The sequence below is a fragment of the Trematomus bernacchii genome, unplaced genomic scaffold, assembly GCF_902827165.1.
Source record: "Trematomus bernacchii unplaced genomic scaffold, fTreBer1.1, whole genome shotgun sequence".
In the NCBI taxonomy this organism is placed as follows: Eukaryota; Metazoa; Chordata; class Actinopteri; order Perciformes; family Nototheniidae; genus Trematomus; species Trematomus bernacchii.
This window is the reverse complement of record NW_022987641.1, coordinates 1016433-1034074: the sequence shown is the minus strand read 5'-3', so window position 1 is coordinate 1034074 and position 17642 is coordinate 1016433. Positions and strand designations below refer to the sequence as shown.

The window sequence follows — 17642 nt, the reverse complement described above, 5'->3', positions numbered from 1 at the left end:
AACGTTGCAGTCTTGGCTTTTTAAATATTAAACGAGGACCATAACTTTTTTCGCTACAACTTTTTCCCCTTGGGTTAGTTCAAATATCTTTACAAAAGCTTTACTAAACAGTTCATCATGTTTGATTTCCAGTAGGTCCCATAATGAAATGTTATTTGTAGGAGAGGAAGTTGGTCCAAGTTGGTGGTACATGCATTGCATGTAAAATGTCATAATAAAACAATAGGGTCCATTCCACCTCCATAACTTTATGCTTAATATCGTCCTTAATCAATGGCCAAACTCTTTCTATGCCTCTTGCAGAAACTTCACCAGCTACGGAACACAAATGAATGAACACAACAACAAAACCATACATTACAGAGATATTTAAACCTAAAACAAAACATAGAAGTAATTAAAACAACAATAGACATACATCATGAATTGATACAGAAAACCATAATCAGTTACGACAAAAACATTTGGGGGGATCGTTGGGCCAACACACCATATTAGAGACTCAAATAATAATATTGATATAACACACTATTAATATAGTTGTATTTCCAGCCAATGAAAAATTGAGAGGGAACAATAGTTTTACTGTAGGGGAGCAATATGCAATGAAAGCTAGATGTTTGAGGATGTTTCACTACAGACACAAATGTGTACACTAACCATAAATACATGTGACTATAAATATTTCAGGGCATTATTAAGGATAATTACGAAAACACCATGTAAAGCAAATAAACTGAGAGAGAGTCCAATCCCACGGATTCCTCTTGAGTGAGTTATGATAACTAAGATTATACCAGAAGGACTTTTGGTGGTGACAACATTTTGATGTTATGGTGACAACTTCCATTGCACATTGCAGACCTTTGAGGAAAAACGTAAGGACAACAATATGGGAGGATGGATGAAATGAAAAGAAGGAGGTGGAAGTATTTTAGGAAGTGTGAAATACTTTCCATAAATAGCACTGGATGGAAAGATGGATGGAGAGATAAAATGATGAGAAAGTGGGGGAGGAGGGGGACAAATAGCAGCGTCTTTTTGTTTAATCCCTTGTTCGTTATAATCCCTTTGGGCAAATCATCCCTTTTTAGAAAAGAAGAGCGGGGTGGGGGGAGGGAGGCCAGAGGGGATCAAATAAGGGAAATAAAGTGCAGGAGTCTGACGTTTGTAGTCCTTAAATGTTTTGTAGTCCTTGTCAGGAGACAGGGTTCTCTGAGATAGTGCTTCCGTGCCATAGTAGCAAACGTTCACCTCTGACGGGTGAAATCAGTCTGAAAATGAGCTCTAATCAAAGAATATTTGTTTTAAAGCAAAGTCTGTGGTCCTTATAATCTCCAAAAACGTCATTACAACAGCTGTGTATACTTTTCTCAAAGTCCAAGTAATACCGGAAAAGGCTTATGATCCCTCCAGATATTAACAAGCATCAAATAAGCATGAGCCTTATTCTGAGCAAAAGTGACAGATACAGCAAAGTCAAAGTCCAGTTTAATGTTTTGATCCCTGTTGAACCCTTGATAAGATTCATTATGGAATCTCATACACACCTCCAGTTTGTGACACCTGAAGGTTATTGGTCCACAGAAGATCCAGAGAGAAACAGATCTGGTCCGAATAGGAGGGAGGATGTCCGTTGTGTGACCTTATGTAATCGAAAGGTCTGGCAGTCGTGAATAATCATTTTGTCGAACTAAATGTGTTCCACATTGAACATCCCTAACAAGTCTCAAGAGACACGATCCTCAGGAGACTGTTTGATTTCCTATCAACATATAATCTGTATCCCCAGTATTCTCTCTGGAACAAAGCGCTACGTAGACATAAATGACATCTCTTTGTGTTTATCCAATACGTTTCCCTCATTTCCTCCAAGTTTTCAAACACTGTTTATTTGGGGCTTGGAGGTCGAAGGGAACATCAGAGCAGCATTTGGCCAGATGAGGGTGAAGGGATCTGGGCTGGGGTCCTGGTTTCTTGGAGGAAAAACTGTCTTAGGAGAGGTTGAGGAGGAGAAAACTGCAAACAAAACTAAAGACGGGCACTACCTAATACTAAAAGTTGTTGTCACGGTTGTGAATATTGATCCAATAAACACCATAAATACTGTAAATCCCTGAAAATTCAATCCAATTTCCCAAATACTGTTCCCCACAAGGGTCTTGTAATAGCTTACAGGATATGTTTCATACTGGAGAGATTGCTGAATCCTTTTTCTATCAGCTGATATATATTGGTAAATTCAGCAACAGCCAAGAGCAGCAGTAGGTGGTTGGTAGGCGAGTTGGAGGGATGTTCGATAGCAAATACTGCAGTGAGAATGGGTCTGAAAGGAAGAGAAAATCAGGGAACAGATAAGGTGTGTGTATGTGAGTTGTTAGAGAGAGGTTCAGAGAGGGAGAAGGCTAAAAATAGAAAGAGGACAAAGCAAAGGAAGTGAAAAAAAAGTGTTGGTTTTGTTCGTCAGTGGGAGAGATACCATAACTGTACGTGTGCATAAAACCAGCTTGTCCATCCCTCTCCTCTTCGAGCCCTTTTTAAATGTCACCCTTCCAACCTTCATCCTTTGACACGCCAGCCCTCCCCCCGTCACTCCTCTACGCCACAGAGGAAATCTGTTTGTCCTCCCTATCATCCCCATCTCCATCTCCGTCTCCCATCAGTGGCTGCCTCTTCTTCAGCTCTCTCTGGTACTTGGCCATCAGCGAGGCATAGATGCAGCCGTAAGCCGCCGCTGCAACCATCATGATGCAAACGATGCCGCAGACTACACCTGCAATCACCACGGTGCCGATAGCGCGCCGCACGCTCACGGGTCGGTACCGGGTGCGGACACATTCCGACGGCGCCTCTCCGCCTCTCGTGTTGGAAGAGGAGTCATCAGTGTTGTCAGTAATTGGTGTTGCCCCGCTGGGGTTAAGAGCGTTCTTGCTGCAGGGAGGAACTCCTTGTCCTGAACGAGAACCCTCACCTCCTCCCCCGTTCTCATCTTCGAGTTGGAGGCAGTAGTTGAACATTTCCACCGGCACGCCGCGGATGTCTCGTCCACGCAGATCCTTCGGTAGCGTGCACTCCACCGCGTCCACCTTCCCCCCTGAAGGAGAGGGAAAGAAGGGGCAGGGGCAAGAGGACAGGGAGAGGTCATTTAATAAATGCATTATGCCTGTAAAGCACTACCAATTAACTGAGAGAGGGAAAGATAGAGAGCGGGGTGGTTGCACCAACAATGGGATGAGTCATACATCACTTAACACACACACTCAGTTAGCTGTGCCCTCCACACTAAGTTGGAGATAGCCTCAACTAAGCTCTTCTATAATTCATGAGATGACATGCCTAGTTTCAGCAGAGCTATGTGTGGAAGAGAGAAATATCTGAGTCACTAATTCCCACAAGAGGCAGGATGTTGGGGGATCTACTTTGTTATCATCACATGCTGCATTCGTCTCTCTACAAATGATTACTACTGAGGTTGCATGTTGCCATTGATCTGGGCCCTCAGATATGTAAAGCTGCGATCAATGAGATAAAGGTGGAAGATAAAAGAATGAGGAAAGTGGCATTAAACCCCCTGATGCTTTATCTTGGCTAGTGACAAAAGAATCCCCTCTGCAAACAGAGCTCTCTCTCCCAATATCCTCGCAAGTGATTCGCAGGAGATAAAAGTCAACATGGGCTGCTGTCACACAGCATTTCACACTTGTTTGGTGCTTTGTCTTACTTTCTTAAACAAACATCGTGCATCGTCTACCCTTTGAACAGCCACTGTCATGCTTTCATGTTCCACTATGAAATGTCTTCTTGTAATTTTCTCTGCTGCTTGGATGATTACTAAATTATCAAGTCTGCTGTTAGCCAGTCTCTGTCTGAGCTGCTCTGAGCAGAATAGAGCAGAACCAAGCATATAGGAGAATGGAGCAGGAAAGAGATGCTTCATTAGCGGGGCAGCTGAGGCCCGAGGCGCTGAGGTGAATGTCGATTTTTACACATGAAGAGAGAGCGGAGAGCAGCTGTGGTTATCTGATGTATTAACAGCCTGCGGAGACACGTGGACAACACACACAGTACACACAATGAGCGTGGCAATGTGCATTCACACACCAATGCAGTTGTTTTACTCGAAGCACCAGCACTAAAACACCTTGCTATCTGTAAGGTGAAGTAACACTTTCTAGTTTCTGCCCACTTTTTCCCTACCCCATAATAATAAATCAAACATCCACCTCTGTACAACAGCCACTCCATCCAGTGTTTGAAATCGCGGAGGTTGCAGTCACATTCCCAGGGGTTGTGTCCCAGTTCCAGGTGTTGTAGGTTGGCAAGGGGCTCAAACGCTGCCCTCTCCAAACCGTGAAGCCTGTTCCCCGCTAGAGACAGCCACCTATGAAATAATTGGAACAAAATTAAACATGATGTGATAAAGTCGTGTTAACTAGCAACAACAAATTGTAAATGTATACATTTTGAATTAAATACATAAAAAACGGAAGTCTAAAGTAATGCTTAACAAACAGTTCAATGAACATCAATGTAATAATACAAGATGTAATTTTGAACACATTTCCCATTGTGGCAGGCTGTATATTGGCAGGGCGCTGACCTACTGCCCTCCTAATGCTCATGATGTTAACAGTGTGATCTTACACTAGTCTTGCTCCGGGGGTTTTAAGAGCACATTGATTTAAAAAGAGTGTGTGTGTGGATGTGTACCTGAGGCTCTGCAGCTCATCCAGTAGTCCCAGAGGAACAGAGGACAGACCGTTCAGGGACAGATCCAGACTCTGAAGACCCCTTATACCCTGTAGAAACATCGAAACAAATCTATATTCACCCATCTATGATTATACCGTACGGCATTGTACAGTACATTCCCCCCATATCAGCTCTATTGGCTCCCTTCACTGCTGCCAAGGGGCACAGCTAGCATCAGGATGGGCTAATCTTGTTTGATTCAGGGTCTCAAGTGAAGTCTTGACACAAGCTCATCCTGCAGGCTGCTTTGCTTCACATTAAAGTGGATGAAAGTGTTGAGCAAACAGTTTATTACTAATTTACAACCTGGACGGGATCCCAGTCATGTATATGTGCTTAGGTTGGCTCTTCTCCTAAACTGAGCCTGTGCAGCCTCGCCAGGAGTTGATACAGTGCTTCAGTAGGGGCACTATTTCCTCAACTTTTCAGACTTATGTGTATTCACATCCATAGTATTTTTGGATTAATGGATCTAATTGTATTTCTTATAGCAGTGTATACCATTTAGCACAATGTCCTATGAGATTTTCTTGTCTTGTCAGTGAGCTTTATTAAAGTGTATCGCAAGTATGGTGTATAATCTACAGCGCCTACCTGGAAGAGGTCTCTGTCCATCACTGTTAGGGAGTTGTTGTGCAGAGTCAGTCTTGTCAGGTTGGACATGTCTCTGAATAATCCAGCTGGTAAATTGTCCAGGTAGTTGTTAGAGAGGTCCAGCTCCTAAAATCCAAACCACCAAAAAAATACATTTTCACTTTTGCATTTTTGACACAAATGTCTTTCCAAGAGGAATGTTAAAATGTGATTTTTTGCAATACTTTAACGCACATTTTATACCCTAAGCTGGCAATTGTATTCATAGAAGCTCCCATTGAGTGCAATGCTAGAATAACTGTGAAACATTTCCATAGATTACTCATCTGACAATCAATCAGAATGGAGAAAGAAACCAATTGTTAATTCACTGTTCATATAACAGATAGATGCTCAGCAGTGGGAAAGTCAATTATGTTTCAGTTTAATTAGGGAGCTGACCTCTGGGATATTTTGCCTCAAAAGTGACAAAAAGTAGTGTATGTTTTCTCGAAGGAAATAATTGCTGATTGATAATCTGAAGTTCTAAATAACAAATAGTTATTGTATTCAGGGCTGGGTTTTATAAGCTGCTATGGTTGTAACTAATGAGGGTATATTTATGCAGCCTTTCTTGCAATAACTATCCATCATTTTCAGCCCTTTTATTTGAATAAAAACAGTAAGCTAAGCATTTTTCACAATATGCCAATACTTAGTAGCCCTGCACACCCTTGAGATGCATATTCTCTTCACTTTTGAGTCTGGAGTTGCTCAATAGGAGACTCACTGTTCAGTACTACTGGGTGATATTCAGTGTGAAAGGTCAGTGCAGAGAAGAGTGTAAACAACATTGTAACAACACTTTCAGCTGCAAGGAGAAAGAAATAATTCACTGACAACAAAAAATAAATGTGCTGCAAACCTCCAGCGAGGAGAGGTTAGCGAACGCAGAGGCTCCCAGCGATGCCAGCTTGTTGTTGGCCAGCAGGAGGGACCGGCTCCCCGGGGGCAGGAGGTGTAGGGGAGGCAGGGAGGAGAGGCCCCGGCCCCCGCAGTCCACCACCAGCCTTTCTGAGTCGCAGAGGCAGGGGGGGGGGGCAGGAGGAAGCGGCCGGCAGCAGCGTCGCCAGCATGCAGAGGACACAGAGGAAGACTTGAGGAGGAGGGAAGAGAGAAAACAAACATGATTATTTTTTAAGTAGATGATCTTTTCAGTACATCAGGAGGATGTGTACAGAAGGTCTGCAGAGAGAGGGAGAGAAATAAGTGGACACTTGAATAGGAATTAATAAAAGATAGGATGGTGAAGTGGAAATGTTGTCGCTTGTGCTGCTAGGCACTTCGTTTGTCTCTATCAGTCATTTGGCCAGTGCCTTTTGTGAGATGCATGTAAGAGGAAATAAAATAACATACCTATCTTTGATACATATGCTATCACCGAAAACCTAACAAATCCTGCCTCAAAGATCATCTAGAAAACTAGTTCTGTGTGTGTCTAGCCCACTCTGAATAGTATTTTCATCGCAGCAGTCTATTCACAAAGCCATGTCTTAAAAAGAGACTCTACTTGTGTGTTTCGCTTTGTCTTTATGAGTGCGTCTGGCTGTGTTTTCTTTGTGGAGTGTCTCAAAAGCAGTGACAATCATGAGGGAAATTCAATTTTGGACTCATTGTTCCCCTGCAGAGTATAGTCATTTTATCATTTCCACACATTATCTTTTTTTTCCTTTCTGTTCACTTTTCATTCTGTTTGTCATTTTTCGTTTCTTTTCTGTCTTTTTTTACCGCATCTGTCCAATCAGGCCTTTTCATTCATTCGTTTACATACACATTTTTCTCTCTGTGTGTCCCTCTTCCCACTCTGTTATTCTCTTTCTCTCCAACTCCAGTGTCTTTATCTTTTTCATTTTCTTTCATTTGGAGTCTCTTGGCTCTGCTCTGTATTCCCTCAGTGTCTCGTTACAGTGGCTGACTTTGTTTCTGTCCAATGGCTTATCAGCACGACTTGGGCTCTATCTCTTTGTGAACGAGTGTGTGTGTGTGTGTGTGGGCATGTGGGCATATGCTTGTGTGCCTGTGTGTGTGTTTAGCACCAACAAAGCGTGATATTAAGAAAACTACTCTCCAGACACAGACGCAGCACTTTTCACTCCCTGACAAGACACTTTGCTTCACCAGCCGATTTCATCACTTGCATCATCTGCATATTATTAGCATCTATTTCTCAGCGTGCCATTGCCTTTTGTCACACTATGTGTCACCCGCTCTCTGTTGTTGTATTTCCTCTCTCTGTTAGCCCATCTGTCCATTTGCTGTCTCTCTTATTTGTTCTCCTCTTCCTCTCACTCACATTTAAGACTTCATTGCCTTTCACCATATTGACTGTCTGGCTCTGAGAGTGATGCAACTCTGTGAAATAGCCCTTTAATGGCCACTCCACAGTGTGATATGTTAAACAATCAGCCTTCATCTAAGCCTCTTAAACTCACTACTGATCAAATATGACGCTTGATAGAGAGTTGAGAGGATATTTTATAAAACCAAAATAATATTTGATTCCCTTTAAACCGGTCATACATTCCAATGAGAACAGTTTCACCAATGGATAGACAGGTAACGTAATTAATGATAAATGATGAGTAATGCATTCAGAATGGAGGGAAGAGCTGCATGATTTGAGAAAAATATCTGGTTGCTGAATTATTTATCACCTCTCATCAAAATATTGTTAAAGGGACAGTTTGACATTCTGTGGAGGAACATGTTTGGGGAATATGCAGCTACCCAGCACACGGTTACCTTAGCATGAAGACTGAAAGCAAGCAGGAACAGCTGTTCTCCTCACGGTGACAAACCAGGACATTTCTGTGCCCAGCCATGGAATAGTCCGGCACATAACCTCATGACTTTTTTACAAGATATAACATTTTAAATGGTGAGTTTAAGGGATGCTGTTTTTCAGAACCAGGCTAGCTGTTTCTCCGTGTTTACAGTCTTTATGCTAGGCTAAGCAGCTTCTAGCAGCTTCATGTTTATCCTACAGATATTAGAGTGGTATCAATCTTCTAACCTAACTCTCAGCAGGAAGGGCAATTGGTGCAAAACCAAAAATGTCTTACTATTAGAAGTGCAGTAAAAATGGCAAGAGCAGTTTTGTCTTTACAATCGCAATTTAAATTGAAAAGCATATAATTGGTAGACTAAAATTTCAAAGTTTTTTGTATTCATTTGATCTCCCCAGGGTAAATGTCTTTTTGGCAGCAAATGTGCAAACACAAAACGTCCATGTGGAAATGGCCATGGGTAGTCAAAACTGTATTAGATAACACTTTTTTGAAACCTCTGGAAAATACATTATTTTATCATTTTTCTTTGAATACACACCGGCAACGGTCTATAAATAGCATCTTTTCTCAGGTTCACTGCGGGAGAGAACATAACCTCTGTGCAGGACACTGCCCCATCTTGCAAGTATTTTGCATGTAAAGCCTTTAACAGAGATCAGTGTGTGACCTCTCCTGTTCCTGCATCCATTATCCTCTCCGCTCCATGGCAGTTTAATCCTAGTCTGTGGGAAAATTAACGCCACTTCATAAATGGATGAAAGGAGAGATTTGGAAGTCTCCCGGAGCGTCTTGTGCCGTGTTACTTTGTAGCGGGAATGCTTTACAGGGCCAATCTTTCACTGTAGCTGCTCAGTGGGAATCTGGAAGGATTTTGCTGCACTGTGGCTGTACATTTCCCAGAACAGGTTGGAAAACGTACAGTAGGGAAGGAGATTTGTGAGGACAATATATTTCAGAGGTAGAATCGCTGTTATACAACCGAGAGCTGGGAGAAACTGTGTGAATTTTGCTTCTTCTCGCTCATATCGTGTCAAATTTCAAGTTGCGGTCATTTTCTATTTCTCTCTGTAATGGCCTTTTTTTTTGCAATGGTTTACTTTAACTCCCCTCACCCTCTTCTCTCTTCTCCCTCTCCTACTTTACATTATAACTCCCCCTCAGCCCCTCCATCTTCCAACATTTATGAGTGGTTTTAGCTGCTCTGGTGGTGGAGGAGGTAGTTGTTGTTTTGGCTTATTTTAGCTGCTCCAAATCCTCTCTGCTGTACCGCTACACGCAGCCAAACCAGAAGGAAAACATTCAGCCGCAGTCAGAGTAAGATAGGGAGGTTCAGTACAAATAAGTTTAAGTGGTTCTGTGCAGTTTAATTCAGTCCAAACAGACTTCAGACTGAATTTTTTACAAGATTCCCCAAACACATGCCATAAAAGTGCTGACATTTTGGGTAAATGTAGGCTGGCAATGCTTTCAACGATGGGAAACTAACTAAGACATGCAGCATTAAAATGCAACACGATGTTCCTGTTTGATTGAGGCAAGACTTCTGGAGCGCACAGTATTGCCCAGTAGACTCCCAACACCACCAACTAGTATTCAGAAGAGAAAGTTGTGAGAAATGTACAGCAATCCAAGATAAAGTCATTTTGATAATAAATTGGCTCAGAATTACATTTTGGAACATTTAGACATTTGCTTTCTTTGCCCTATATATTTGACTTTTAAAGCAAAAACACTGTTCGATTTATCTTGATACTGAAATATCTTTCTAACCTCTTTTATTCCTATCCAATTGCACATTTCACAAGTGTCTTGTAGTGCTTTCTGCCTTTTTACACTTATCTGCACTAAGTTGCAGCATTATAGTAGTATGCTGAACACACAAATCCACACTGCTGTGCTGTCATTGTGTTATTTGAACAGTTTGTCACCAACATCAGCATATGAAGAGTCATATGACTCCTGTAACTGTAGTGATGTTTGACACCGTCTCCTAGGCAACACTGCCTGACACCTCTAGGGCCTCAGCTGTCTGTAAGTTTATATCTAGGGGCCCCTGGGTGACACTTGACCCGGCTATGATGTCACCACCGCAGGCCCCTCCACTACTGAGCTCAGTTGCATGTTACCAGGGGCTGAGCTGTTTCCATGCAGGCAACAGACACACTGCTATCCTATTACCAGAGCAACCAGCTGTCCCCTCTGCATCACACTCACTGCAACACACACACACTGCAACACACACAATGCAACACACTCAGTGCCTCCTTACACTTTAATGTTTCACATGGAGCTCTGCAGGACCCAGAGAGTGGAGATTTGACTCCTAATACCAGCTACGTTTCCTGATACAACTTTACAGTATGCCTCCGTTCACATGTAGATAAAAAGGCTGAATATTTAGTGTGAACTGTTGTCTTGAAGTCAGAAGTAGTGCTCAAATAATTGATTAATATGTCAAACTTATTTGATGGTTCTTAATTTATGGCTTATTTATTAAGCATCTTTTACTAGTATTTTCTGACTTTTTGTAGACTCATCATGGGACAATAATTCTTTAGTTATAGCACAAAACAGTGAAGATGCTTATTCAACTTCTTTTTTAGCATTCAGACCATTTAAGGGACTATACAATTCAAAATATTGTGAATAAAATAAAGCATTAAAAGGTGACCTGCACACCTGTTGATTTTCCTCAAGATCAACTAGTTCCTTCAGTATTAGCAAAGTTAATGGCATAATGTTTAAAATATACTGTACATAATTTTTTTCTTTTAATTATTATATATTGAATGCATTATGATCACAGTTAAGGGTCCAGAATGGCAGTATTGAAGTGTTTTAGTTCATGACTTCGAAGGTATTGTGTGAGTGAAGACATGATGTAATCAGGCCTTCAACGCTTTGAGTAGCAGAGACAGCCACGAGCAGCAGTATCTCAAAAATTATAATTTTGCAATATCTGATACCATCTGTACAGTAATATGACAACACGCTGTGTAGCTTGTCCTTTTACAGCAATTGTGTGTATGTAATTTGTCAGAGGCTGTTACATGTCTGTAACCAGAGACCTCGTAGTTAGCAGATGGAAAATAGCCAGCCAGCGTGTGCACAGTGTGTGTATGTGAGTGTGTATGTGAGTGTGTGTGTGTGATTGCTTTGAATGCTTGTGTTTGGCTCTCATACACTAAACAGCGTCTCACTTTATCCATGGCTTTTCTTGGTAAGAGGCATAGAAGAAAACTCACACACATATAATACCAAGGTCCAAGCAGCGCCACTGCATGGCTTCAACACTGACAAGGTAATGCTGTGTTACCGTAGCAACCAAGGGCTATAGACGACATGAGAAAGAAGAAAGGTGACATAATGAGAGAAGATTGAGGTTCACACCAAATCCCCTCATTTAACCCCCATTATCTCTTTCCTCTCACGCACATAACCTTTCTGCTTGACTCTCAGGCACTTAATAGCTTTCTCACACACAGGAAGTATTCGTCACACACACACACACACACACGGGTACAGCAGTTGAGGATAAGCAGGGAGAGTGTGTAGGGGTTTAGGCTCTACTCCTGCTGGGATGAAAAGGAGAGACTGTCGTAGTATTTTTTAACCCCATTTGGCATCGATTCCAACACACAATTTATGTCTTTCTCCCCTCTACGTGTCCCTCTTATCCTCCATTTCTTCCCCCCCCCCCCTCTCTCTGTGTCACCCCTGTCCTTTTCTCTCATGATGTATTTTGCATCGGTATGTCTTGGAGGGGTGAGTGGGTGAAATGTAGGCTGATCTGCCTCTCTAATTCATGCTATCTGTATCAATTTGTTGTGACACAGACGCGCAATAACACACAAAATCATGTCCCGTGGGAGAGTTTGACATGCAATGACATTATTCCATGATAGTGGCTATTCATTTGCGAGAGTGACAGGTAAGGGAGAGAGAGGGAGAGATAAAGGGAAAATAAATAATGGAAAACAAATCATCAATAAAGCACGATTTCAGTTTCAGAAAACCCACAGCTATATATTTCACTGTAACAGCATCTCCTTGATGGATGTGGCATCACTTTCTACTGACCACTCAACTGGGCCTCAGGCATTCAGAAAATGAAGGACGCTCAGCTTTTGATGTCAAATCCGCATCAGTGGTACTAGAATAAAATACATTCTGTCTTGGATTAGTAACAAGTCGTAATTCCTGCCCACTCATTCCTGAGAAGGGATTGAGTGGCAGATGGTATTGATCCAAAGTGCTCCCACAGACACATACACACAATATTGTGAGACAGTTGTCATATTGTTGTTTTCATTGGCATGGTTTCCTGAGTTTTTTTTAAATTATCTGTGAACCACATTTTTATAGCTGAATGGATAGATATATTGATAGGTGTGGTTTTACAGTCCTTGAGTTCTCACTTGGCAGGACCATTATTAGCGATTTTCTATTATTACCTGTTGGAGAAAAGTACTATTTTTCTCAGGAACGGGCCATGCTTGCTTATCAGCCACATGCTCGATCCATACCGGCCTTGCTTAGATTTGTATCATTTGACAAGTGCTAAAGTGTAGAGGTGTTTGTGGTGCAAGGGATTATCCAGATTTATCGCTGCCAATGTCCTTTGGCAGGAGGGCCAGTACCTTGTGTTTATGTGTTTCATCTGGCACCTTCCTGTTGTACCTGTACCAAACTAAACCGTGGTCAAAAGAGAAGGAAAAACAAACATGCTTACAGGCATGTGCACACAAATATCTGCATGTGTTGTCTCCCGCTGATCTAGTTCAAGGTCGCTTCATCTGCAGCAATCTTTTCATTCCTGCCTGACGCAACCACAAATTATATGTTAATTCCTGGATCAGGAAACATAACAAACCAGCGCCAGTAAGGAGGTCAAGGGTCAAATCCACAGTGGCCTGATTTAATATAATATGTCTGTTTTCCTAGAAAGATCAATGATATAAACCAGCGTATGAGAGAGGACAAAAATAAATATTGCACCAAAAATGTAAAAGTCGTCCCTCAATGGAGAACCCTTCTTGTCAAATGTTTTTTTGTGCATATTTAACAAGAGTGCCACTTCTCAGAACAACTTTCAATCACATTAAAATAACGATTACATACTTGAATTGGCCAGATGCTTTGGATAGCTCGCCAACAAGCTGTCATTCCAGTTTCTATTTAACTCTGAGTCTCATGTTGCACTAAGGCACTAAGAGATCAGGCTGCAGTCCAATCCTAATGCCCCACACACACACACACACACACACACACACACACACACACACACACACACACACACACACACACACACACACACACACACACACACACACACACACACACACACACAGCTAGCTTGTTAAACTGAGAATGTTTCCAATGAATTAGCAGCCTGATAGCTGCTGCAGGCAGACACACTGCTAGCCCTCTCTAATGTGGCTCTGTTCCAAACCAAACGCTTCGTCTTTAGTCTCTGCATTGTATTACACAGAAGGCTTAGGGAGTAACGGATTACATTAAACGAGATTTAATAAAATGTAACTGTATTACAATTACATTAAAAAAACGAATCACATTAATGTTACATATAAAAAGAAAATAGAGATTACTAGAACACATTTTTAGATAAAGATCGATATATTATAGGTAGGCGTACTGAAAGAATGTTCCTTATCGTTTTTATTTATGCTATTTTAATTCTTCTTTATTTTAAATACATTTATTTTTTAATGCAGTAGGTGGGGATCTGATTTATTAAACACAAATATAGTTTGCTTTTGATTAATGTATTAAGCTCAAACAGCATTTGTAAACTAATACTGTTACTACATTTTGATATGAAGAATCTTCGTTTCTTCTTTCCTAAGGTTTCATTGTTACAAACACTTAAATAAAAAACATCTTATTGTTTTTTACTTTCTCGTTTTTATTTGCATTGCATTTGATATTGAGGTAATCCAAAAGTAACTGGAAGTAAATAGGTTCCATTAATTTAATATTTTGATATTCAGATTAGGTTACTGATTCCATTTCTTTGACATGTAACTAGTTATTGTAACAGATTACATTTTTAAAGTAACCCTCCCAACCCTGATTGCACCTTTATTCCCAAGTATAATGCTGCAACCCAAGTCACTGTATCATGGCTCCATTCCAAACCAAATGTTTTCTCCTCAGTCTGTGTATTAGCTGTCTATTCAAAGCCACATCCTCACACTTTCTCCGCCACTCTTTTGATTATGTGGTCAGTTAATCTCCGGCTCTGTTTGGGACTGCAGCAGGTGCATAAACACACACGCAGTGCGACCAGATAAGCTGCAGTGTGTGTTTGTGTGAATAGGAGTGAGATCATGCCGTGTGTGTGGCGTCAGATAAGATCTTGAAGGCCTTAAGGCACCATATGGTCTCCGTGTCTCTCGTAGACCTTCCTGTTCTTCTCTCTCACCTCTCCTCCTTCTGCCTTCTTCTCCACTGTCTTCTCTTTTTTCACTACGCCCTTTTCATCTCACGTCTCTCCTCCTCCTCCTCTCAACTCCCCACTGTTTCCATCTTTTCCTCGCTTCATCTCTCTTAATCTTTCTGTCACTCACATTTTGCATTCCCACTTTCTTCTTTGCGCTTTCTTTTAAAAGCACTTATTGTCTTTCTTGTGGCGTTATGTCACTTTTAAGCTCTAAGACCTGACAACGTTCAGGGATTTTTGGGTGCCAGTTTCATACCCTTGCAAGCTTGAATATTTCTGGAATATGTGTGAATGAAAAAGAAACCCTCTTTTTAATGAGATCCTGTCTTGATGCCATGCACATCTTCTTGATTATAAAACCATCTTTCCACTATAAACCCCAAGACGAATAGATTTGTTTTTAGTGACAACAGAACAACGCGATAATCTGAGATGGAAAATCATGTATTGATCATTTGACACAAAACATTTTTTACCTGGAGCCACAACATTTTAAAATTGGATTTGAACACCCATAAAGCATCCTGTCTCATGCAGGTTGCCACATTTCATCATAGTTGTATGGCCATTAGCTGAAATATGGCCCACACCAGCTGACACTGAAGAATACTTTTACTTCTTCTATCTTTCTAGTTGATCTGTTTCTGTCACACGGAAATCGTTTTACTTTAGTGCCACTGAGGAAAGCACACCTCTGACTTTGAAACACTTCAAAAGTTTGAAATATATTATCCAAATACTGAATTGAAACACATTCCTTTTCTAAAAGAACTTCATCAGAGGCATCCTTGATGATTTGAACTCTTGTATTTTCTCTGTTCTTAATGAATCTGACAAAGAACACCAAAGAACACGTCCCGACGGACCCGATTGTTGTGTCGCCTCACGTCTCCTGCGTCTTCGCACTGGAACACACCGCAAAGACTTCAGCCGACGGCCAAGTAGCACGTACGCACTGCGCATGCGTGAGTGGCAATAACTCTCCTTACCAGCAGGCGGCGGTAGTGTGTATTCGTCATTCAAAAGAGGCAACCGGAAGACAGACTACGTGATATATACAACAAAACAACAAATAGCGTGCGTTCACTCTCGTCCATCACAGACTGTTCCACAGACTGTTTCACATAACGACTTATAATCGAAAACATGTTTAGTGTCGGCACGGCCGAAAAGACACGACGGTGCGGGACACACCAATCTGAGGGCGACAGGACACTCATCGACGGCCAGACATCTATCTGGTGTGTCCGGGCCTTTACAGGCACTCAGTGTGTGTTTATGACGGTGTGTGAAGACCTTGAAGAGTAAAAGCAGAAATAAAAGCTTGGTAAAAAATACACAGACTAACTGAGTGGAAAAGAAGAGTGGAGAAGCGAATAAAAAACACCTGTTATGAAAGACATGGCTGTATTGATTATGCATATTATGTGTCAAAAAGGAAAATTGAATTGGACTAAGTGAGCGAGACTGTTCTGGCAATATGGTTTTACATTCATGCCAAGAATGTAATTGCATGGAAGAGAGAGACAGAAAAGAGAGTATTTCAGATTCTTCTTCCTTAAAGGCTTTGGAAATACTGTTAATATAAAATGTATGTTGATCAAACGTTATGAAATGAGAAAGGGAATCTTACCCGGAACACGTTGTTTTATTGAACTGAGTGTCATGCAGAGATCGATGGAAGGCTGAAGAAAAGGTAGAAGAGGTGTTGGGATAAACATGGAGGGAGACCCAGCGGCCCAGAGGGAGGGGTGTATCGACTTTGAGGTACTGTGTGGGTGTGTGGAGGGTCTGACGGATAGTGTTGCCCTGTTATTTACTGTCTCCGGTGTTACACAGCGCTTCTTGGGGGCGTTTTAACCAGACACCTCTAGAACAATAGTACCCCTCCAACAGGAAGACAAACATCCCGATTTTCATGATCTCTTTTTATGTAAAGCCATTTATTCCCTGCAGGGACCGCAGCATGTGTTCTGCTTGGGTTATATTAAAGTACAACAAGAGAGGAGAGGATGCAGAATGGGGCTTTCATGTTTGCCCATTAGCTGAGGGAGTGTCTCAGAGAGCAGCATCCATCCACTCCAATGTCCAATCCACAACACACATACGCACATAGCTGTCGTATCTGTTGCTATGCCACCCGACTTCCGACTGAATTTTGTTTTGACTGAACATATCCCCGGTATAAGACAGGTGGAGAGAGAGTATATGGGGCAGGGAAGAGGGGAAAAGAGGGGAGCAAAGCGGACATAATATCAGAAACAGAGGGAAAGAAAGGGGAAGAGAAGAATAAAAGGGAGGGGAGAGAGGACAGGAGAAGGGAAAGGGAAGCAAAGAAGCTGAAATGTTTCAGAACAGGAAGGAAATGCAGACAAATAACCTGCAGGTATCTCCCCCATCATTCTCCACCCACGCTGCTTTGTTTCTTCAGACTGCGGGCTGTATTAATACATACAGTAATGTGGCATTTCACTGGAGGACTTGGCACAGCAAGCTCAGTGCCCCTCACCCTGTGTGTGTGTGTGTGTGTGTGTGTGTGTGTGTGTGTGTGTGTGTGTGTGTGTGTGTGTGTGTGTGTGTGTGTGTGTGTGTGTGTGTGTGTGTGTGTGTGTGTGTGTGTGTGTGTGTGTGTGTGTGTGTGTGTGTGTGTGTGTGTGTGTGTGTGTGTGTGTGTGTGTGTGTGTGTGCTAACATTAGCAGCTGTGAAAACAGACAGTGCTCCTCTTCACATGTGTAGTTAGGACTACAATAGCAGGGAATAAAATAGAGCAGAGTTGAGTAGGAACAGAGCCCTCTTTTCTCATCTTCTCGACTGTTTTCCATCATTCCTCATCTTTTGTTGTTGACTCACCAGGTCTGGTCAGGTGGTGGGTGGAAAAGCTGGGTGGGGGCAGGCCAATGCCCCCGGGAGGGTGGGTGTGGAGGGGCATGACACACAGCTCTGCAGCCTTCCTCTGTCGGAGGGGCGGGGCTATGGGGGCTTCAAGCCGCCATGCCTGCAGCCT

The 17642-nt window shown here is 42.0% G+C and overlaps 2 protein-coding genes across 2 annotated transcripts in view; one reads left to right on the top strand and one right to left on the bottom strand.

Annotated features, from left to right (window-relative positions):
* cacna2d4a (calcium channel, voltage-dependent, alpha 2/delta subunit 4a) overlaps window positions 1–17642 on the top strand; it is an 87746-nt gene that overhangs the window by 30431 nt on the left and 39673 nt on the right. The gene's annotated exons all lie outside the window — the stretch shown is intronic.
* On the bottom strand, window positions 2342–17567 carry lrtm2a (leucine-rich repeats and transmembrane domains 2a). The gene is given in 7 exon segments (XM_034133320.1): window positions 2342–3094; window positions 4224–4381; window positions 4711–4799; window positions 5347–5472; window positions 6251–6424; window positions 6426–6481; window positions 17489–17567. Coding segments are annotated over 7 exon segments (1179 nt in total). The 3' UTR covers window positions 2342–2597.